The 25,000-nt window shown below is 42.9% G+C and overlaps 1 protein-coding gene across 1 annotated transcript in view; it reads right to left on the minus strand.

The window, feature by feature from the left end:
- Positions 1 to 25,000, minus strand: part of LOC144764100 (uncharacterized) — a 203,359-nt gene that overhangs the window by 81,569 nt on the left and 96,790 nt on the right. Inside the window, 4 exon segments of the mRNA XM_078650266.1 lie at positions 4,897 to 4,935; positions 5,020 to 5,136; positions 6,432 to 7,052; positions 7,054 to 9,809. Coding sequence (XP_078506392.1) covers positions 4,897 to 4,935; positions 5,020 to 5,136; positions 6,432 to 7,052; positions 7,054 to 9,494 — 3,218 coding nt within the window. The 5' untranslated portion in view covers positions 9,495 to 9,809.

The raw sequence follows: 25,000 nt of genomic DNA on the forward strand, positions 1-25,000 counted from the left end.
CATTGAAAGAAACTAAGGGGGTCTATCAACCAGGGGCTCACATTTTATGAGACTGAAAGGTGGGGTACACATTGCTGACATTTCTGATCCCTCTCCATGGTTTCTAAATATAAATCATCTGTTTGATTCTCCTCATTAACCCCCTCCCTCCCCTCCAAGGGTGGCCAGAGAATGTATACTTTTGGAACAAGGCTAGAGGAGAGAGAAGACCTTTGTCTTTCCCTATTCAGGCAAACAGATTTATTTACTTGTTTTTTTCTATTAAGCCAACATAGTCTGAAAGGACATTGGAGCGCTTTAGAAAGGTGATTAACTCTATACACTGTATAGTATAAGATAGTTTACAGTGTTCAACCATCTAGGATTGCAGTCAGTACTTTCAGCAAATATTTATTTTATTACAGATCGGTATGTTAAAAAAAAATACACGGTGCAAAAGGATAAAGAATACAATTGTTGCCTACATGTGATATAGTATACTGTAATCACTGCTCTAAGCAGAGGCCTTTTATTCGCAGGTTGTTCAGCAAACTGTCCTGCAACGTCTGTACAAATCGTGGCACCTCCTGTCCCACATGAAACCATAAACCGGATACGCACATATTTCGGGGCTGCAAATACCTAAGGCCAGTAGCATCTGACTTTCATCTGACCCCAAAACTCCACTTGCCTCTCCTAGGTAGTATTGTTTAAAGAAAGAAACAAAATGCCAATGATATACAGCATGAACATAACATCCTAGATAACAAACTCCACGAATGTGCCAAAAACTGTGGATATGAGCCCTAGAAGTCCTTGCAGAGCAAATCTCATAACTAAGTAAATAGGCAGCACCAGGTCTTATCACGAGGTAGCCAGAATAGCTCTTAAACCTACAGCAGACTGGGTGTAGGTAAAGAAATGTAGCTGTTGCTTTCTGTCCATTCGCGGCTATCTGGAGTTTGCATATTGTCTCCTCTGTAGGAAAGGGGCAAGTTGCCCTGGAACCTTTTCTTGACTAATCCTTCGGCACCTTTAATGACTGCCACTGTTTATGTTCCTTTGTTCCACATTGTGCTCAGTTACGTCATCCCCATATAGCTGTTGTTGTGTAGTTCCTATAAACCTATATAGGATCTGCACGTTCAGACAACATACACTGCGGGATTGGTGTCCAGACTAATTCCAGACACCCCCACCGGGTATGTTAACCTGTATACCAGCTAGCTCACAGTGCCACTATAAACCCTTCTTACCAAAGAGAGAATCGTTTTTAGCAACTATTGAACATAACAACTCTGTTCCATCAGGGATCGTGGAAACAGTGCAGTACTTTTCGCTCAGTTAGTCGTGCTCACTTTTGTTTCAGAGTACTACACAGAATAAACGGTGGGGACCTTTTTCAAAAAGCATTTATTGAACCAGCGTCATTCTGCTGTAAAATAGGTGTGCTGAATCAACCATAAGACAAACAGATCTAAATGATTATAAGCACCAATAGAGTAAAAGGATGGTAGATTCCTACCATAATGAAATGAAATGAAAAAGAAATTTATAGAGCGCTCTGTGGCCATGGGGCTTCCTGGCGCTGAGGAACACATCGGAATCTGCCTAACTGGTGCGGGAGAGATTAGCCCGGGAAAGCCTGAAGAAATAAAAAAGTTTTGAGGGCTTTCCGAAAATGGGAAAAAAATGGGAATGGAGCGGATAGAGAGGGGAAGAGAGTTCCAGATTTGTGGAGCACGCACAGAGAAGCGGGTGCCCCCTGTGCGGGACTTACGGAAGCGGGGAACGTGAAGAAGAGAGAGGGAGGAAGATCGGAGGGAGCGAAGAGGGGCATGGGAGGAGATCAGAGAATTGATGAAGAGAGGAGCGGACCGGGCCTGCGCCCTAAAGGCCAGGCAGGCAAGTTTGAACTGGGACCTGAACTGAACGGGGAGCCAGTGAAGGGTTTTTAGGGCGGGAGTGATGTGAGAGAACTTAGGTAAACGAAGGACAAGACGGGACGCCTGGTTCTGGATGGCCTGGAGACGACGAGTCTCATAGGCAGGGATGCCTACATACAGGCCATTACCATAATCCAGGCGGGATGTGATGAGGGCAGTGATGATAACTTTAAGGGCATCAACAGAAAAAAACCGGGAGATCTTACGGATGAGGCGGAGGGAGAGAAAACAAGAGGATACGACAGAACTAATGTGCGCATGCATCGAGAGGTCATTGCTGACCTTGATGCCCAGAGTCCGGACAGAGGGAACCGGGGAAGGTGGGGGACCAAAAGAAAGGGGCCAGTGGGCCGAGGACCAGGGGTTAGAGGGGCCACCAGTGAGGACAAGCTCTGTCTTGTCAGGGTTGAGCTTCAAGTGATTGAAGCTCATCCACTGAGAAATAAAGACAAGAGTTGACCTGAGCTTGGGAAGAGAGTGAGTGGGAGAGGATAGATCAAAGACGAGCTGGAGGTCATCAGCGTAATTATACACTGAGACCCCCAGCTCAAGAAGAGAGGAAATGAGGGGGCGGATATAGAGGTTAAAGAGGAGGGGGGAAAGAGAGGAACCTTGGGGTACCCCACACGTGACCGGGAGGGGAGGGGCCGAGAAAGAGGAGAGGTGGACTGCCTGCGAGCGTCCCTGCAGAAAGGACGCGATCCAAGAAAGGGCAACGCCCTGAATGCCCGCTGCGCTGACACGGTCAAGAAGAATAGTATGATCGACCGTGTCAAACGCAGCGGACAGATCCAAAAGGACTAAGGCCTGAGGAAGATTACCATCGGCCTTGCCCTTCAGTTCGTCAAGGACCACGCCCTCAGTGGAGTGGCCCGGTCGAAAGCCGGCCTGATGGGAGGCCAAGATGTTATTCCCCTCGATGTAGGAAGAGAGGCAAGATGTTACGTGGCTCTCGAGAATCTTCCCTAGATAGGGGAGGAGGGAGATCGGCCTAAAGTTCGATGGAAGGGAGGGATCCAGGCCAGCTTTCTTCAGGATGGGGAGCACGATGGCAGACTTGAAAAAAGAGGGGACAGAACCCAGAGCCAGACAGGAGTTGAGGAAGGTTAGGGGGGGGGGGGTGGGACAACTAGTGAATAAGGTTCTGAGGATGCGAGCAGGTGCGCAATCCACCGGGGAGCCAGACTTGACCTTAGCAAGGAGGTCAAGAAAAAGCTCAGGTGAAATGGGTGTGAAGTGATCAAAAACGGGGGAAGAAAGGGGGGGATGGTCCGGTATATCAGGGGGAGGAACAATCGGGATATTGGCCTTAATGATGGTTATTTTATTGATGAAATAGGTGTTCAAGGAGTGACAGAGGGATTGCGAAGGAGCAGGGGAAAGACCAGCACGGTCAGAAGTGGCCAGGCTACGGACCAGAGAAAAGATCTCGCGAGTTTTGTTAGCCGAAAAGGCAACGCGGTCCGAGAAGTATTTAGATTTGGCTGTTAAAATAGCGGATTTGTAAATATTGAGCAGGGCCCTATATTTCAGGCGGAGAGTGGGGCAATAAGTGCGGCGCCAACGACGTTCCGACCGTCTGAGCTCAAGCTTCAGAGATCTGAGGTCATCGGAAAACCACTTATGGGCGTCGTGAGGACGGGCCGATCGAATCTTTTTAAGAGGGGCGGCCAGATCGCAGGCCGCGGAAAGCCAAGTGTGGATGGCATCCGCCTGATTCTCCACAGAGAGGTCAGTCAGAGCGGGGGCAGATAGAGAGAGAGAGGAGGACAGATCATTAAGATCAACCTTATTCCAGCACCGGGCCCAGATGCTCTTGGGCAAAGTAGATTTCTCGGGCTGACCTAAGGGGATTGAAAAGGAGATCAGAAAATGATACCATACCATAGTGCTAGAACAATGAATACAGACCAGAATATAAAATACATGACAGTAATAAATGCCTACTCCTACAATTCAACACTATCTTGATGTACCTACGTGTACCTAACATGTATGTAGGTATAGAGCCAAGAATTCCCCTAGGATAAAGCCAACCCCATTACCTGAAATGAGAGACTGTGGGACCCTGTCTTGGTCTGAAGATGGACATACTGCGAGGGATGTTACACCACTGCGATCTGGAGTGTCTGCCTCCAGGAACCTCAACGTCTCGCGTCAGTGTGTCAGTATGAAAGTCCTTCTTCGCCTCCACCTGCCTCAGGAAAGATATGGTGTTTATATGCCCAAAGTGGTACCCTCAGGAGATCTACCTTGCTCTGTCATGTCGGACTAGGATGGCGGAAGGAATAACCCTTATACATAGTTATTATGCAGGAGATGGTAGTCTTGCTGAGATTCCAAGAATCCTCATGCATAATGGATGAGTCTAGTTTTTCCGAAAAAAAAACACGTCCTGTAAGCAGTACTGTAACTAGGTATAATGTCACTACCAAGAACCGTTATGTAGTGTAATGGCAGGGGAGATATAGATAAAAGGTTCGGTTATTATCTGAGCCTATATTGGGGTATCTGTATGAAACATAACACTGTGAGCAAGTGTGGGTTTTTTAAACAATGCCTTGTCTCAGTAAGTGGTAAGTGCAGGCATATGGTTTTACCTCTATGTGGAGCTTCTGATGTTATATTGCCTGTCTCCTTCTAATAAATGCCTTGTCACTTTCTTTACATTCATTCGGTTACTTCGTTAAGAACACTGTTTCTTTTTTATCATTCAGATTTTCCGAGAGGAGACTTTCTGATGTTGTTTTAAATCTCCCTTGCCAATAAATGCCTTGTATTGTTTCTTCCCAATGTCGCCTTTATGTTGTTTTAACACTCCATTTGTACTTAATGCTTTGCCACACTCTGCACATTGTTATGGTTTCTCCCCAGTATGGATTTTCTGATGTTGATTTAGCTGCCACTTTCTTATGAATGCTTTGTCACACTCAGTACATTAAAATGGTTCTGATGTCGATTTAGCTGCCACTTTATTATAAATGCTTTGTCACACTCTGTACATTGATATGTTTTTTCCCCAATATGGATTTTCTGATGTTGCTTCAGTTCTCCATTTCTTATGAATGCTTTGCCACACTATTAACATTATTATGGCTTCTCCCCAGTATGGATTTTTTTATGTCGTTTTAGCTCTCCATTTTTTATGAATGCTTTGTCACACTCTGTACATTGATATGGTTTCTCCCCAGTATGGATTTTCTGATGTTGTTTTTTGTTGGACCCGGCCTCGTGGCGTGTTCCTACCCCTCCCGCATGGCGGACCCTGGATGACATCGGCCCTCCATCGACCCGCTGTCACCCCTCCGGACACCACCCTCAACGAACTCTCGACGAGAGCCGCCCTTGGCAAACCCCGGCTTTTCCCTCTGGAACCCGGCTCGCCCCAACTCTGCAGGTCAGGTCACCACCCCGGGCCACCCTCTCAGGCCCGACTCCATCTTGGGCCCATCACGTCCCGAGCACGTGGCCTCGGCCCGACCCCGGCCGCGGCCCCAGCGAAGCCCCGACATCGTGGCACCAAGATCAACCCAGGTGGTAAAGTGGCCACTTGACGGATCCCGGAGGAGAAGAGTTTCGATGGCCCTCCAGCCGTCCCCGGACGCCTGGTATCGATCGCCCTCCGGCCTCCGTGGGCGCTGGCTCCACCCCCCTGCTGGGTGTCTGGACACCTTCATCCCGGTCCCTCTGACCCCCAGGCGCGAGGGTCCGGACATCAAAGGACTCCAGTCCTATATCTGGGCCAGCCCTGGATCAGGAAATCAGTTGTATCTGGGAGTCGAAGCCCTGCTGACCTCGTCGCGGCTGATCCTGATAAGAACTCTGGAACCTGGAACCTCTGAGCCCTGCTGACGCGGTCGCGGCTCCACTAAGCTGAACCATCCGCCGAGCCCTGCTGACGCTGTCGCGGCTCTACCAAGCTGAACCATCCGCCGAGCCCTGCTGACGCTGTTGCGGCTCTACCAAGCTGAACCATCCGCCGAGCCCTGCTGACGCTGTCGCGGCTCTACCAAGCTGAACCATCCGCCGAGCCCTGCTGACTCTGTCGCGGCTCTACCAAGCTGAACCATCCGCCGAGCCCTGCTGACGCTGTCGCGGCTCTACCAAGCTGAACCATCTTCGGAGCCCTGCTGATGCTGTCGCGGCTCCCGGCACCCCCCAGCTCGAGGATTGAGAGCTGTGTGTAGGGTTTCCTAGTACCAGCTGGTACCAAGACTGTCCCGCTACCCCCTTCCCCGGACATTGAGACTTTGTTGGGATCCCACGATCCCCCTGTGCATATTGCTGCGGAATCTTGCCTTTATTCTTTATATAAAGACTCTTAAACCTACTCTTGTGTGGTGTCACTCTGTGGTGGTGTGATTGCTCGGCTTTTACGATAGTAGGAGAGGAACCTCGCCAAGGAGGCCTCTCGACGGCGCTCGGCCAATTCCATACGGAAAGGTGGGGTTCGGGGCGGCAGTCAGACATCTTCTGTCTCCCCTGGAATTGCCTTTCTAACATTTTAGCTGCAACTTTATTATGAATGCTTCGTCACACTCTGTACATTGATATGGTTTCTCCCCAGTATGGATTTTCTGATGTTGTGTTAGCTCACGATTAGTTATGAATGCTTTGTCACACTCTGTACTTTGATATGGTTTCTCCCTAGTGTGGATTTTCTGATGTAGTTTTAGCTCTTCATTAGTTATAAATGCCTTGCCACACTGTGCACACTGATATGGTTTCTCCCCAGTGTGGATTTTCTGATGTTGTGTTAGCTCACGAATAGTTATGAATGCTTTGTCACACTCTGTACTTTGATATGGTTTCTCCCTAGTGTGGATTTTCTGATGTAGTTTTAGCTCTTCATTAGTTATAAATGCCTTGCCACACTGTGCACATTGATATGATTTCTCTCCAGTGTGGATTTTCAGATGTTGTTTTAGCTGCCACTTTATTATGAATGCTTTGTCACACTATGTACATTGATATGGTTTCTCCCCAGTGTGAATTTTCTGATGTTTTAGCTCTCCATTTGTTATGAATGCTTTGTCACACTCTGTACATTGATATGGTGTCTCCCTAGTGTGGATTTTCTGATGTAGTTTTAGCTCTCCATTAGTTAGAACTGCCTTGCCACACTGCACATTGATATGATTTCTCCCTAGTGTGGATTTTCTGATGTCGTTTTAGCTCTTGATTTCTAATAAATGCTTTGTTGCATTCTGTACATTCATATGGTTTCTCCCCAGTGTGGATTTTCTGATGTTGATTTAGCTGCCACTGTCTTATAAATGCTTTGTCACACTCTGTACATTGATATGGTTTCTCCCCAGCATGGATTTTCTGATGTTGCTTCTGTTCTCCATTGGTTATAAATGCTTTGCCACACTGTGTACATAGATATGGTTTCTCCTCAGTATGGATTTTTTTATGTCGTTTTAGCTCTCCATTTCTTATGAATGCTTTGCCACACTGTGAACATTGATATGGTTTCTCCCCAGTATGGATTTTTGTATGTCGTTTTAGCTCTCCATTTCTTATGAATGCTTTGTCACACTCTGTACATTGATATGGTTTATCCCCAGTATGGATTTTCTGATGTTGTGTTAGCTCAGGATTAGTTATGAATGCTTTGCCACACTGTGCACATTGATATGGTTTCTCCCCAGTATGGATTTTTGTATGTCGTTTTAGCTTTCCATTTGTTATGAATGCTTTGTCACATTCTGTACATTCATACGGTTTCTCCCGAGTGTGGATTTTCTGATGTTGATTCAGCTGCCACTTTCTTATAAATGCTTTGTCACACTCTGTACATTGATATGGTTTCTCCCCAGCATGGATTTTCTGATGTTGCTTCTGTTCTCCATTGGTTATAAATGCTTTGCCACACTCTGTACATTGATATGGTTTCTCCTCAGTATGGATTTTTTTATGTCGTTTTAGCTCTCCATTTCTTATGAATGCTTTGCCACACTGTGAACATTGATATGGTTTCTCCCCAGTATGGATTTTTGTATGTCGTTTTAGCCCTCCATTTGTTATGAATGCTTTGTCACACTCTGTACATTGATATGGTGTCTCCCCAGTATGGATTTTCTGATGTTGTGTTAGCTCAGGATTAGTTATGAATGCTTTGCCACACTGTGCACATTGATATGGTTTCTCCCGAGTATGGATTTTTGTATGTCGTTTTAGCTCTCCATTTGTTATGAATGCATTGTCACACTCTGTACATTGATATGGTTTCTCCCCAGTATGGATTTTCTGATGTTGTGTTAGCTCAGGATTAGTTATGAATGCTTTGCCACACTGTGCACATTGATATGGTTTCTCCCCAGTATGGATTTTTGTATGTCGTTTTAGCTTTCCATTTGTTATGAATGCTTTGTCACATTCTGTACATTCATACGGTTTCTCCCGAGTGTGGATTTTCTGATGTTGATTTAGCTGCCACTTTCTTATAAATGCTTTGTCACACTCTGTACATTGATATGGTTTCTCCCCAGCATGGATTTTCTGATGTTGCTTCTGTTCTCCATTGGTTATAAATGCTTTTCCACACTCTGTACATTGATATGGTTTCTCCTCAGTATGGATTTTTTTATGTCGTTTTAGCTCTCCATTTCTTATGAATGCTTTGCCACACTGTGAACATTGATATGGTTTCTCCCCAGTATGGATTTTTGTATGTCGTTTTAGCCCTCCATTTGTTATGAATGCTTTGTCACACTCTGTACATTGATATGGTTTCTCCCCAGTATGGATTTTCTGATGTTGTGTTAGCTCAGGATTAGTTATGAATGCTTTGCCACACTGTGCACATTGATATGGTTTCTCCCCAGTATGGATTTTTGTATGTCGTTTTAGCTCTCCATTTGTTATGAATGCTTTGTCACACTTTGTACATTGATATGGTTTCTCCCCAGTATGGATTTTCTGATGTTGTATTAGTTCAGGATTAGTTATGAATGCTTTGCCACACTGTGCACATTGATATGGTTTCTCACCAGTGTGGATTTTCTGATGTCGTTTTAGCTCTAGATTTCTTATAAATGCTTTGTTGCATTCTGTACATTCATACGGTTTCTCCCGAGTGTGGATTTTCAGATGTTGATTTAGCTGCCACTTTCTTATAAATGCTTTGTCACACTCTGTACATTGATATGGTTTCTCCCCAGCATGGATTTTCTGATGTTGCTTCTGTTCTCCATTTGTTATAAATGCTTTGCCACACTCTGTACATTGATATGGTTTCACCCCAGTATATATTTTTTTATGTCGTTTTAGCTCTCCATTTGTTATAAATGCCTTGCCACACTGTGCACATTGATATGGTTTCTCCCCAGTGTGGATTTTCTGATGTCGTTTTAGCTCTCGAGTTCTTAGAAATGCTTTGTTGCATTCTGTACATTCATACGGTTTCTGCCCAGTGTGGATTTTCTGATGTTGTGTTAGCTCTCCATTAGTTATAAATGATTTGCCACATGGTGCACATTGATATGGTTTCTCCCCTGTGTGGATTTTCTGATGTAGTTCTAGCTCTCTATTTGTTCTATATGTTTTGCCACATTGTGTTGTCATCTTCTACATATTCACACGGTTTCTCTTATTTGTTTTCTTTCCTATACTTGGTTAGTTCTTCCTTCGTAATGAGCATCTCATTCGACTTGCTTCAGTTTGTTCAGTGTGTTATGTCTTCTATGTATATCAGCTGATACCTAAGTGCCAAGTGCAGACCTCACTGGACAGTACGGGTTTTCAGCTGTAGAAAAAGACTTTGGCACGGCATTAGCCTTCATGGGAAGTGATCTCGAGGCATACTGTTTTTCCATCACTTACCAAACAAGTAACGTTTACTGCCTTCACCTTTTTCGATCATTATTGCATTTGTTTTACCTATGAGACAAAGATTTAAAAATAAAAACACACTGGATAAGCTTAAATTAAGAGTCCATCACGAACATCTATTGGCATGTAATTGTTCATAAAGACAAATGCGCTGAAGAAATTTTAGATTACACTTTCAATGTGAAGATGCAGTAGACAGAGTAAGGGCATACGATCCTTCAATGATCCTTTTCTATTGAGGAGTGCGGACTAAAATAGCAACCAAGACACCAGAGAAGGTTCCTTGTTCATTGAGTGAGACCCTCTCCCTACGACGCACTACAATACTGAATACATAGCAACACAGTGCCTCCTTTCTTATCCAGGGAATGCTTCCTATTCTCACACAGGTTTAACAAAAATACAAAATGGAGCCTTTTCCAGTGAATGGACCATGCAAGACAGAGCATCACAATAACGTCAAGAAACATAAGTGACTGCTGCAAGGGAGTCCCTTTATAGTATCAGAGAGTCTGGAATAGGCTAGACAGGTAATCTGAGTATCTTCAACATAGTGTAACTCCAGAGATCCGAGACTCTGACCATATCTAGTCAAGGAACAGGCGGACTAGAACCATTTTAAGTCGATGTCATAGAAAGAGGCACTGTTACTCCAAGAGACGGGATTCCATGTAAGACTTAATCGTCACAAATAAATTCTCTTGGAAAACTAGATTCTATTACCTCCATTGTTCATCACCTCTTACACCGTCACACACTAATATACACCAGTGATCAAATGTACCACCAAAACAATCCTTGATTATCCAGTTTAATATCAAACAATATATATATATATATATATATATATATATATATATATATATATATATATATATAAATATATATAAAATTCTCACAAAGTTCAAGTATAATCAATCTAAAACCAGATAAAAAAATCATTTGATGACCACATATAAGACACACACATTTGTCATAAAAAATGTTAATTTGCAGGAATCAATTAAGAGTAATTGCACTGTCTGAGGGTTTTCTTAACGTGAAACTTTGTCACTCAAATTTAACAAAACTAGGCGTTGACGGGTTTCGGTGGATAAAACAGAATAAGACTGTCTTCTTCAGGACAACAAGAATATATCCCTCCTAACGAATAATACAGCATTTGCCTGCATAGAGAACATAGGACATATATCAGATAAAACCACATTAGCTTAAATCTTAAACAATCTATGTAAAAAGAAAATACACTTTTCAGTTGACTTAAAACAGGGGTCTGATAGACCCTCCTATTCTACCAAACAAAAAACGGTTCAAAGCCGCAGGGTCCTCGGGAAATTTTTTAGACCACACAGGATTTAATCCCCAACACTTAATCACTAAACAGTACGAAATCCTTGGGTCTATTACAAAAATCAGAGAGTGTGGCGAACCACTACTAGATAGTTTGTGAACAAAGACATAAATGATACAGAACCAATGACTATGCGCCACAGAACTAACTGTGTGCACTTCCCTTTTCAGGACGAAATCCCTCACTCACCAGAGGTGACATGCTTCATCATATGGAATTCTCCTCCCAGAGGAAAAACCTATTTCCTCTGGGGGCTACAACCCCTCTCTGAGAGGGAGAAGCTCAGGGATGTTTTGAATAGCTGGTAGGATACTCTAAACCCACATATGAAAAGACAGCTGTGTGAATGAGGGTGCAGCGCAAAGAAAGAAAAAATGTGGGGATAGTGAAGTTAAACTAGCAAAGGAGCGTAAAAATTCTACTTTATTTAGATACGTCCCCTGCCAGGATAAAAAAACAGTGCACCAGCGGTATGGATTTAAACCGCGACGGTGAGATAGAAAGTAATGATCAACATGTTTCGGCCATAAACCTATATGTAGGCGGCGAGGCTATTGTCAGGACCTATGATGCTGCTGCTTAGTGTGAGTGATACAACAAAAAAGGATACAAGGACAGAAACTGTTCTTAATCTGTCTGTTGCATAGGGAAGATTTACCCGCCACTACTGGGTAAGCAACCACACCTCTACCTGGCGACAGCTCAGGAAAGGAGCACCGTTCTCTCCCTCGGTACGCCAGCACAAATTGAGCCTGTGACCGGAGGTGACCATCTTATTCTTCTGTTTCATAAATTGGTACCAGACAATGCATTTTTTTAGAAAGATTTTTATGAAAAAAAGTATCTTGTATGATAAATTATCATAGTGGTCCCATCAAGACTACGTTATAGAGGCCAACACCAAACATCACTTCACTGCACTTTTACCCCTTCATTCTATGATCCCAATAGGATCAACTTACCTAATATCTTCTAAGGGGAGGCACGCTCAAATCTGTCAGAACTGTGCTTAAACATTTTGAGATGAACTCCCCTTCATGATTAAAACAAAGATAAACAGAAGAATAGAGTTACTCAAGACGGGAACTAAAACCCATCAGGGCTATACTCATAATTCTAAATAGATACAACCTATATGTACTACCTAGACATATCTATTATCCATTTCACAACATGTAGCAGGAGATAAAATTCCTATTGAGGTACTCTCTACACTTCCTACATAGCTCTTCCATAGAGTAGATTCCAATATGACACTAAGATCGGAGTAACGGAACAAAGAAGGCATAAGAAATTGTTTTTCAAAGAAAAAATAGCTGGGTTGATTTTTCCAATCTTTGAAAGAGCTATTTATGAAGGGTAGAGAACACATCAATATATTTAACAAGAAACAGATCACTGTTTATGTGATTGCTGATATATCAGATTATGCCAGATGATGTCCATTTGAATCTATTGTTTATGAAGTGATTCACTTTTTAGAATGCACACAATAAAATGCCTTTTTAACTGCAAATCTGTATGTAATTACATTGAGGACTACAGCTATGTTTGTGAACCAATTTAGTCTGTATGTCTTGGTAGTATGTCTTTCTAGTTTGTTTTCAATGCTGGTTTGTCATGCTTATATACATATTTAAGTATTATATTAGTAATTGAATCTTGTCTGTGCAGTCTATTTTTCCAATCCTATCTACCTACCCCTGCATGTGTTGATATAGCGGTCTACCTGCTCATCCATATATGTATCTACTGGTCTATCAATCTATTTATCTACTGTCCCAGTATCTTTGAAACTATACCAATTTTTTTGACTTCTATCAATCTTTGCAAATCTATCAGTCTATCTTTCAATGTACCTATCTTTTCAAGTGTATCTATCTCTATCTACAAAGTTATCTTTATCAATCCATCTATCAAACCTTGTCCCCTTGTCTAGGAGACTGACTCTCTATATGGTGTTCTAAAATGAAGCAGGTGTATGCGCAGAAAGTATGACAGGTAACCAGGGTAGGCAGTCTTTTTTAGAAGGGGGCCACAGTTCCAATCACCCACCGGACGCACAACACACACAAAGCAGAACAAACGAACAAGGAGGGGACAAGGTAAAAAAACAAGACGCAGTAAGACGCAACCCAAAGAGGAATTGATCATGAACATCTCAGATATTGTGCTAACTCCCACACAAATAGCAGTTTTGAATAAGGGTATGTCGTTTGTACCTACATATCAAAGCAATGATCTCGAGACTGAAGTTTCCTTTTTTAAATTTATGAGGAAGTTGAGACTCAGATGGTTCTTTCACCAAATAGCTGCAGAGAATCCTGAACCTATGACAGACACGTCAGGAACCAAAAAATTTAAACCCAAAAGCACATTTATGCCACCTAAGACGCATAAAGCTTTAGATATTTTCGAAACATTGGTAAAAAAAGATTTTGCTGAATTAAAACATCACAGACAAACCAAAAGAAATTTGACCAGACATGAAACGTTGGCGCTTAATGAATTGGCCTCGAATGAGACACTGACTATAGTATCTGCAGATAAAGGCGGAGCACTAGTAGTGCTCAATACTGCCTATTACCATCAGAAGGTAGATCAACATGTGAAGGACACCAACACCTATATACAGTTAGAGACGGACCCCACAATGGAGTTCCAGAGAATCCTATCTGAGATCTTAAAAAGAGCCATCGAGTTAGGTAGGATTGATGAACAAACAAGAAGGTATCTGACCACAGAACATCCAAATAGGCCATATATATATATGTTGCCTAAGATGCACAAAGACCCGGCAGACCCACAATTTCGACCCATTGTGGCGGGATGTGGGTCACTACATGAACCAGTAGGGAGATATCTAGATCATTTTATGCAACCTTTGGTGCAACAATGGTATACTTTTGTACAAGACACCATGGATTGTCTACGGAAATTACAGAGTGTGCCTACTTTTGAGAATGAGGAAGTGTGGTTGTGCACAGTTGATGTTTCAGCCCTGTACACTTCAATCCCACATATGGAAGGTCTAGAGGCAGCAGAGTGGATGCTGTTGAGACATGAGTATGAGGAGGGTCATAACATTTTTCTTCTTGAATTACTACAATTTTGTTTATATCATGGATATTTTCAATGGCAGAATTGTTTTTTCCTACAAAAGACGGGTACCTCTATGGGGTTTACCGGGGCACCTACATATGCTAATATGTTTATGTCCAAATTTGAGGATGAGCACATATTGCAGAACGAAAATTGGCAACAACATCTAGCACTATACCTTAGGTATATCGACGATATACTGGTTGTGTGGAAAGGATCAGAAGAAAAGCTACGAGCACAACTCCATGAGTTAAACAACTGTCATGCCTTCATCAAATTCACTTACACTATCAGTTCGGAACAAATAAGCTATCTTGACATGATCACAAAAAAAGGGAATACACTTGTGACAAGCGTATTTAAGAAGTCAACGGACAGAAATAATGCTTTACACTTCGATAGCTTTCATTCAGAATCACTAAAAAGACACCTACCACTGTCACAATTTATCAGGGCAAGAAGGATTTGTTCAGATGAGAAACAAGGGTTTGAGACAATTACTAGAATGCGCTCAGAATATAAAACAAGGGGGTATCCGGATACAATTCTTGATCAAGCCGAGAATAGAGTAAAAACCATGCCCAGATCCACCATGTTGGAAAAAAGAGAAAGAAGCCAAAACAGGAGGGAAGTCTATGTACTTAAATTCTCTACAGCCGCAGGGGCTATAAAAAAATGTGTAAGGAAACGTTGGGAAATAATCGAGCAAGAACCTGATTTTAAGCAGGTATTTTTAGACAAACCCCTATTTGCACATTCAAGGTCGAGGAACATTAAGGAACTTCTAAAGGATCGCAGGCATGAAAGCACAGACCTAGGCCAGAAAGGTATGATGAAATGTTTAAACTGCGGTCATTGCGGCAATGTATTGGTAGGCAATTCATTTGCTCACCCCCAAACAGGCAAAAACATAACCCTGAGACACACGTCTGATTGTAACTCTAGTGTTCTAATATATGCAATCAAATGTCCATGTGGACTTGTCTATGTTGGACGCACTACAAGGAAGGTGAAGGTTCGGATGACCGAACATAAGAGTATGATACGTACAAAGAATATGAAATCGTGTTTGGCTGTACATTGGCATGAGAGGGGTCACTCGATACCCCAATTGAAATTTACTGTACTAGAAAGATTGGTGGAAAAACCACATGTTGACACAACTAGATTGTTGGCACAGAGAGAAACATACTGGATAAAGTCCCTTAGGACGCTGACACCCTGTGGACTCAATGACAAGATTGAGATGATGTGTTTCCTGTAACATTATGCTGTAAAATATATGCTTGGTATCTGTAATTTAATGTTTTTTATATTACATTTAAGTGTTATTGACATTCATGCTCATAAAATCTCACATTTCTTGATACGTGTATTGACTCATACACTTTCTTTGTTATTGTTATTCTGTTATTATTAGTATCATTAGTTTTATTTTGTCTATTGGAATTACGAGCCTAGTCTTATTTCCAATGACTTGGAATGGGACTAGTTTACTCGTATCTTCGCGATTAGTAAATAAACGGGTGCCATTTTGGATGAGGACGTGTAAGCCGGGAGTCCGTTTCGATTTCCTTAGCAACATGACGTCAGACGCCATATACTGGCGTTTTGAACAGGGCTCGACCTAGCGAGAAAGCGACAGAAAGAGAGAACCTCAGAGTAACGCGGAGCGTTTGATTAAATATATAGAGGTAAGATGACGCTACATAAATTAAGCATTACGACACATGGTAACATAAACCATTTAAATACTAAGGAGTTCTCTCCTTTAATGTGTTACAGATTAAGGGCACGACTTGATTGAAATAGCGCCACAAAGATTTACAATTGGGGTCTTGGAGACCAAGTAAGTACCGGCTTTATTTGTAATGTAAAAGCGAGTCATGAGGCAATGGATTTAGTGTACTAAGAGCACCGCCTTGTTTTTTAGAAAAAAAATAGCACGGACTTTGACCGTGGTCGACTTTTTTGCTTCATTGGTTGAATGAAGGTAAGAGTGCCTAGATACGGCACCGCCAGTATTTTAGAACATTTAATTGACCCGTATGGTTTTTGTTCTGATTAGGTTATTTTTGGAATGTAGTAAGTAGGAGGTGGTGGTAGCACTGGGCTGTTCACCACGTTTTCGGTCTGGTTTATAAGGTGGCAGGTGAACTTTTGTGAGCATGATTTTTAATCACACATTAGATGCATGGATTACACTGGGAGATCTTCTGGTTGCTGTTCAATTACCAAATAATGAAACTGTTGTATTTGTGATTTTAAATATTGTATCTACCGGATATATACATGATAGAATTTTTGTTACTTATAGTGCATTCCCCTGACGAAGGTGCATACCGAAATGCATTGGGATATGCCATCATTTGTTGAATTATGGAGAGTTGTTTGAAGAACTCAGATTGTCGCATTTATTGATGAAAAAGAAGAATAAAATCAACTTTGAAGAAAGGAAATACGATCACCGTTTGATGAGCATTTACTTTCTTGTGTGTTAAGGTTTTCAGTTTGATCAATAAGACTGTGGATACATTAAGTTTGAACTTTTGATGAATTATAAGGCTGTTAAATTTATGATGTTTATGTTGGACTGAATATATGGATGAAAAATAAGAAAAAACAAATCACGTTATTGTGAATGAGTGAATAGTGCTCCCCATAACACAGGTTTCTGTGAACTTTTTTCGTTCTAAAATGAAGACCACCTTGCAGGGAGTCCACGAGTCCCCATGAGATGTACAGAGGCAGCAACAGATAATATGAATGCTCTATTTTGTGGTAATGTCGGCGAGCAGTTAGGCTTATCAGGAGGTCCTGCTAAGCATTTGTTGTTACACACAGTGGCAAGAAATGAGGCACACACAAGAATATACTCAAGACCAATGTGTAAAAAAAACACAGATTTGTATATAATTTTTAAGACCAAGAACACAGTTATAAGGTTAGTACTTTCGGAGTTACGAAATATATCACTTTTGTGCGCCATTACGCACCATAGGAATCAATGAGGGAAAAACATGAAAAATGCATATAATATCAGGTAATGCTTTCATGAAATTCACCTTCTCGTTTTAGGTTGATGTCAGCATCAGGTTCAAAGTTCCGGCAGGAGAAGTTCAAGAGCGGCCCGGATCGGGATGGAGCAGAGTCCTGAATGTCTTAAAGATTAGTGTGCAAAGACAAAGGGGGCCATGTAAAAACACACTTGAAGGTGGACTTACAGGTAACTCTGGTGGGTCTGGGAACCAAGGGCGAAGGCCTTTTGGTCAGTGCTGGGGTCGAGTGCAGAGTAACCCTGGTCGGTGAACTCTTCTCTGTTCACTGAATTTTTCGCACTCCAAGGAGCTTTGAAAAATCCTGGATAATTTCCCTGCAAGATTTCTCAACACAGGCGGTCGTGGGTGGGTGTTACCGCTCGTATTGAGAAATCTTTAGTTCATGTTGAAAAAGCGGCCGCTCTAGTAGTACTTCTACTCGAGTGACAGAACTTTACGCAGTCAGTGCGAACACCGTGAGGTAACCTACTCCATCGCTCATGGATCTCCGTGCAGTTTGGCAGAGATTTTTTGTCACTTAGCAGAGTTCTGAGTAGCGGAACTCCACCTAGGCTTAGTGCAGGGAGATAAGTCAAACTGGGCATCATGCATCGTAGTGCCCTCACGGTCAGGAACTGGCAACTTGGAGAGGCAATCCTGGGGCAGCTGGGCCACTAAGGAAGTGGGTCTCGGGTGTCTTGATGTTCCTTGACAGGTGCGTAGTTTGGGTGCAATGGGAGTCAGGATGGACTGTTGTTCTCGGTTTTCATTGTTGGGAGTACCCCCGGTATTGGTAGGCCGCGCTTCCGTAAGGTCCCTGGGCCTCCAAACGCATTGGAGTGGCAGATGTAACCCTCCGGAGTTGTACATTTTCTTGCTTGTGTGTTGCATCGAGGTAGTCAATGAGCAGCAGTTGATGAACAAGTGTAACACACAGCTAGGACACATAGCCACAGCGTGGCGATTGTGCTGGAACAAGAGAGAAAGACATCGGAACAGCCATGTAACCTCACAGGGGTGGTTTCACTGTTTCTAAAACTGAGCAACGCATGGATTGCAGAAGAGGGGCGGGACACATGGGAATGAACACTACATGTCCCACGATTCGCGGTTCATCTCAAACCTGGAAGAGGAACCTCTTCGTGTGTTAGAGGAGCAATAAGTAAGACAACGAGGCGGTGCAGATTATTCTTGCTAGGATGTTCCTGAATGTGCTGCCGAAATTAGTGGAGTATCGTTTTCCAGTACTGTAAGGGTGCTTGCACCACCTTCGATTTGTTTTAGTGTTAGCAGCTCTGAGAATGAGGGGAACCTCATGCAGTGCTCTTGTTACCTGACTGTGTGTTTGGAGAGATGTTCTTTTTACCGGTGTAGTGACAGCGGGGTATCTTTTGGTTTTAGAGCTCGCGTGGCCCTAGTGAAGGGCAGGATTATTTCCGGAGCCAGTGCGCTCAATGGGGGCAGATTTATTTTCAGAGCCAGGTGGCTCCACCACCCCACAGTATTTGTTTTAGAGCCCAGATGGCTCCAACCAAGGGGACACATAATTGTTTACAGGGCCAGAGGGGCCTGTGTCCTTTCCCCAGTGCTTGGGGACATGCTTCTTTCCAGAGCCAGATGGCTCCAACGTTGAGCAGTTATTTCAAGGGCCAGTGAGAGCACATGCCTCATTTGATTATTTACAGCTGCGCATCACTTAGTGCCAGCTGCTCCGTTTAGCCCCTCATGTGAGATTCACAGCTGCCAAGCAAGTACTGGGCAGCTGCTACATTTAGGTTTGTGCAGTGGCGCAAAATTGACCTTCGCTGCCACAGACTGATGCTAAGTGCAGTGATTAGCAGTGTTTACTGGTTGTACGTTTATGACCTAGTTTTCTTTTTACTAAGTTCACTTTGTGATGGTTTTGACAGTGCTCCATGTGGCCCTGTCAGGTGTACATAATCCCTTGCAAATATTGCCCAGTGCCAGTTGGCACAATGTACATTATGTGTTTACTATTCTAATGTAAAACACACAAGATGATGGACGGAATGTTGCACAATGGCAAAACATTCACCCCCAGTCACAGATCTGCGTTTAATCCATCGTTATTTTGCTCACCAAGCCACCCCAGTTCAGACATGGCCATTTGCAAATCAGTCTTGACCCTGTGCCTCATGGGAACAGTCCAGACCGAACTGCCAAGCCATGTCTTCCCTGGACCGGAATCAAGCATCCTAGGACCGGTTTCTGGCTATCACCCTTCATCAGCCAGGATAGCTTGACTCCAGTGGCTTAGTGAGCAGGGGGCCCACGTCTGGGTGAAATGTTGCACAATGGCAAAACATTCACCAGCAGTCACAGATCTGGGTTTAATCCATTGTTGCTCACTTTGCCACTGGATTCAAGTTAGCCTAGCTGATGACAGCTACAATGCCAGAAACCGGTCCCAGGATGCTTGTTTCTGGTCCAGGGAAGACATGGCTTGGCAGTGCGGGCTGGACTGTTCCCATGAGGCACAGGGTCAGACTGATTTGCATATGGCCATGTCTGAACTGGAGTGGCAGAATGAGATAAAGAATGGTGATGGATTAAACCCAGATCAGTTGACTGGGGGCGAGTGTTTGATTTGCTCAAGCGCTCCGTCCATCATCCCCTTTTGTATCGCTTTGTTCGCCCTAAGTTGGCAGGGTATGTTCAGACGTGAGTCCCTTGCTCACTTTGCCACTGGATTCAAGCTAGCCTGGCTGATGACGGCTGCAATGCCAGAAACCGGTCCCAGGATGCTTGTTTCCCGTCCAGGGAAGACATGCCTTGGGTAGTTCAGGCTGGACTGTTCCCATGAGGCACAGGGTCAGAATGATTTGCATATGGCCATGTCTGAACTGGGGTGGCAGAGTGAGCTAAAGAATGGTGATGGATTAAACTCAGATCAGTTGACTGGGGGTGAGTGTTTGATTTGCTCAAGCGCTCCGTCCATCATCCCCTTTTGTATCGCTACTATTCTAATGTGTTTTGAGAATACAAAGGCTATTTTTTATATAACCTTGTATGGAGTTCCTTTTGTGGTGTGCCTGGGATGTTGATGCTGTTGTTATCTGCGTGCGCAAATGCTTTACACATGGCTTCCGGGAAAAGCCTGACTGCTCGTGCTAAGCTACCAAAGGGGTGAGCAGGGGTTATCTTTGGTGTGTAACTCCCATGCCCTGACTAGAGTGGTGGTCTCTGCCTGGCTTTGGCGCAAGCCTTAGCCAACCAGAAATCCCATTTCTAACACTACCACTAGCTAGTTGGGCGCTTTGTTGACAGTGCGATACAATGTGTAATTATTGCTCTGAAGGTCATTTTGGATCAGGCGCTATTGAGCAGCTACCAGCTACGTTGTTCTATTAATGTTCTGGCTTCACAGGAGAGAATAGTTTTTACTCATTTCTAACAGAGTTTTCAGAGTTATTGGAGACATTGGTCAGTACCATGATTCCAGTGCATATAATTAACTACGAGACATTCATGTGAGTGCTTATTGTCAGACCACAAAAACTTGGTGATTAAGGACTAAAAAGGGTATGACGGAATCCCCATCATCTAATTATGTTTGCAAACACGGCTCTAATGTTTAAGCAGTGTCCGATGTAATTATGACTGATTATGAACTAAAGCAAGGATATATTTTAACTCCCTTACTTTTTCCTTTTTATATATGTGATTCACCTAATCAATTTAGTTTAACAATTTCCCACCAAATTGGAAAATGTTAAGTGTTATTCTTTTTTGTATCCCGATGACTTAATCTTATTCGATCTCACTCCAAAGAAATCTAAGTGTTTTATATAAATATACTTTGAAACATTACGTTAAGATGAATGTTCAGAAAAGTAACATCAGATTAGCGGACGTAAGTAAGGAAAAAATATGTATTGCTGGAAATCGGGGAATGATATAATGAATAAGGAGAAATATCCCTGTTTCAGTAGAATTTTCTCCCAAAATCTAGATTCAAAATTCCATACTACATATTTAAGCTTGTAGACTTTAAGAGAAGCGACTCATTCATTATATAAAGATATTGGGAAAATTTACTTTAAGCACCTTATGATGATACATATTGTTGGGAATCCGCATTATCTCATTCCTGTGCAATCTGACAACTCCTATGGTGGTCTTGGTTTCAAAGTGTGGGTCATAGATACAGGAAGTCCATGAGTGCCATACATGTTGTAAGCATTGCCAATGCTTGTTTGCCAGATATATTGTTTTAGCATCGCCAATGCTTGTTTTGGCTACTGAGGTGTTGTCACTACTGCTTGTTTGTTGAAAGGTAACCTCCTGCACATTTCCTGCTGGCTCCTTCCTCCTGTTGCTAGGCAACCCCTACCTGTGAATGTGGCAGTTGTTGTCCACTGCTGCCTGACAAGCTGGTGGTACTTGGCTTTGTTTCGGTTCCTTCCTTGTCAAACAGCTGACTCCTAGCAATGCTTGCAAGTGAATTCCTCAGCTTCCTTCCTGCAGGGTCTGGTGCTGATCAGCTCCCTTTCCTGGAAACGCCCACAGGGAATTCCTCTGCTTCACTCCTTGCAGCCTCCTGTGGCAGCCAGAACAGATTATGGAATAAGGCCTCCCTGGCCAACAGCTAAGTGGAGTGTGCTCACAGAGACTTGTTGTGTGTTTGAACTTTGTGCTCATAGAGTCATTGGGGCCAATTCCATTGTGGTTTGGAAGGCCTCCTAACAGCATTTGCTCCGTCAGATTTGGATTGGGAATGTGTCTTTCCGACCGACCGAGTATGATGCAGTTAGGCGTTAGGAAGATTCCAATCCTAACCGGATGCCATTTGGAATGACCGAGCCGTATGGAGCAGAATCATACGTCTGTATGGGCAGCGTTTCCGACCGACCGATTATGATGCTGGATTTGGACAGCCTTTCTGAATTGTGCTGTCCGACTAGAATCAGCAGTCGGAATCAGACTTTGGGAGCCTGTAGCGGGTCCCCCTGCACTCTGAGCCTCCCCAATCGGGTTTGTGGGGTACCCATGGGTCCCCATTACCAGTCATGTATAGTGTGGCAGGCACCAGGGGTGTCCACCACAGGGTGCCCGATTTTGTCTTAGCCACCCCTTTCTTCAATGGGAGCCTAAGCATTTGGTCGGAACATAGGCTCCCATTGAAGTCAATATGAGTCCAACCAAATCGTAACTGGAAGGATCCGGGTGCATCGTACTCGGTCGGTTGGATTCTCCTGATCCGAGTCGGTCAGAAACCATTCCCAAACCGATTCGGTCTGGAAGATTTCCAAACCGCATCAGAACAGGGCTCCTAGTGTATTTTGACCAGTGCTCAGAAAGACAAGTTGTGTGCTTTGAAATGTGCACTAACGCTTCTGTAATCACACATGTAAGCAGAGTAAAGCAGTCTGTTTGGCAATTGCAGAGACCTTTGGACCTTTCTCTTTTTGGGACAATCTCTGCCCTACTGTGTTGTGAACGCACATCTAGCATACTCTTTTGTTGCTTTTTTTGTTATGTTCGTTTGGCGTGCACGCCTCCTGTTAAGGGCTGAGGGCCATCCTGTTATTTTCTGTTATGATTATATTATTATTTTACAGTGTGTAATGACTTGTAATGAGAAACTACTACTTTGAAAGCACAAGGATAGAATGAGAGTCCCTAGAGGCAGTGATTGCGTGCACTAATTACCCTGCAAGGATTAACTCAGTGAAGAGAGTGCACATACAAAAGACTGTTTGCGTGACAGGTGATTATTATATGAATGTATGTAGCATGTTGGTCACTGTGTAATAATCAATCAGATGGCATCATTTATGAAAGAAAATTACACAATCCAATTAAAAACATGGGGGGAGAGTGGGCCGAGCTTCCACTCCACACTCCATACTCCATTACTGCATGCCTCGCAAAGCGAGTAGCACATGCGCGCTGCCGCTATTGGCTCAACCTAAAAAAGGCTTGATGATGGAACCAAAACTAGTGGACCAGTGGTAGCATCATTCCACTAATGCATGAATGAGTGCTTGTGCATGCACAAACGGAATTACACAGACACCATTTCTTATATGTACTGATCCAAGATAATAGACACACATTGTATTGTATTGTAATTGCATTTATATTGCGCTTACTACCCCTGACGAGTGGTCAAAGTCTTCTACGGCAAGTAGCACGCTACTCCGGGACCCTTATAGGATTAGTGTTGAATTAATATAGTTAAATATGAAAGTAATTAAAGTGGTGGATAGGTTAGTCAGTTATTTGGATTTTGAAGGATAGTGGAGGGGATGGAAGAGGAAACAAATATTTGCAATGCAATAGGTCTCGCATTAGGAAAGTTTGAGCTATTGGTATTGTAAATGACACATTTGTTATTTATGTGTTGGTTTGGAAAATAGCAAAATTAATAGCTTTGTCATTTACAATGCCAATAGTTGTAACGTTCACAAATGTGACACCTATAGCATTTGTAATGCAATATGTGTTGTATTTACGTGACTTAGATGTATTGATATTACAAATAACAATGGCTTTTTTTTTAATAATACTTAAATAGAAGTTATTGTAATTTATAATGGCAATAGCTTAAACGTTTGTAAATAACTTTTGTGAAGATTATATTCAGTGTATTTTATTGTGACAAAAATCCAAGAACAGATGTGAAATATTAACATCTTTTTGTGACATTTGTAATAAAGCTTGAAACATTGAGAGAACATATTTGAACCAGTTGTTGTTGAATGGTTGCACAGATTGATGCTGTGGTGGCGCGGAGTGATGTTGTGGTGGCGACGAGTGATGCTGTGGCATTCAGTGATGCTGTGGTAGTGCATAGTGATGTTGTGGTACCCCTGAGTTATGCTGTGGTGGTGCTGAGTGATGCTGTGATGATGCGATAGATAGAGGGAGGGGATAGATAGATAGAGTGAGGGCGATAAATAGATAGATAGAGAGAGGGCAACAGATAGATAGATAGAGTGAGGGCGATAGATAGATAGACAGATAGAGTGAGGGCAATAGATAGAGTAAGGGCGATAGATAGAGTGATGGCGATAGATACATAGATAGACTGATGGCGATAGATAGATAGATAGAGTGAGGGCGATAGATAGATAGAGTGAGGGCAATAGATAGATAGATAGATAGATAGATAGATAGATAGATAGATAGAGTGAGGGCGATAGATAGACAGAGTGAGGGAGATAGATAGATAGATAGAGTGAGGGCGATAGATAGATAGATAGAGTGAGGGCGATAGATAGATAGATAGATAGATAGATAGATAGATAGATAGATAGAGTGAGGGCGATAGATGATAGAGTGAAGGCGATAGATTGAGTGATGGCGATAGATACATAGATAAACTGATGGCGATAGATAGATAGATAGAGTGAGGGCGATAGATAGATGGATAGATCGATAGAGTGAGGGCGATAGATAGATGGATAGATCGATAGAGAGGGCGATAGATAGATAGATAGAGCGAGGGCGATAGATGGATAGATAGATAGATAGATAGATAGATAGATAGATAGATAGATAGATAGATAGATAGATAGATAGATAGATAGATAGATAGATAGATAGATAGAGTGAGGGCAATAGATAGATAGAGTGACGGGCGATAGATAGATAGATCGATAGAGTGAGGGCAATAGATAGATAGAGTGAGGGTGATAGATAGATAGATAGATAGATAGATAGATAGATAGATAGAGGGCGATAGATAGATAGATAGATAGATAGATAGATAGATAGATAGA

Source organism: Lissotriton helveticus, chromosome 6 (genome assembly GCF_964261635.1).
Source record: "Lissotriton helveticus chromosome 6, aLisHel1.1, whole genome shotgun sequence".
Lineage (NCBI taxonomy): Eukaryota > Metazoa > Chordata > Amphibia > Caudata > Salamandridae > Lissotriton > Lissotriton helveticus.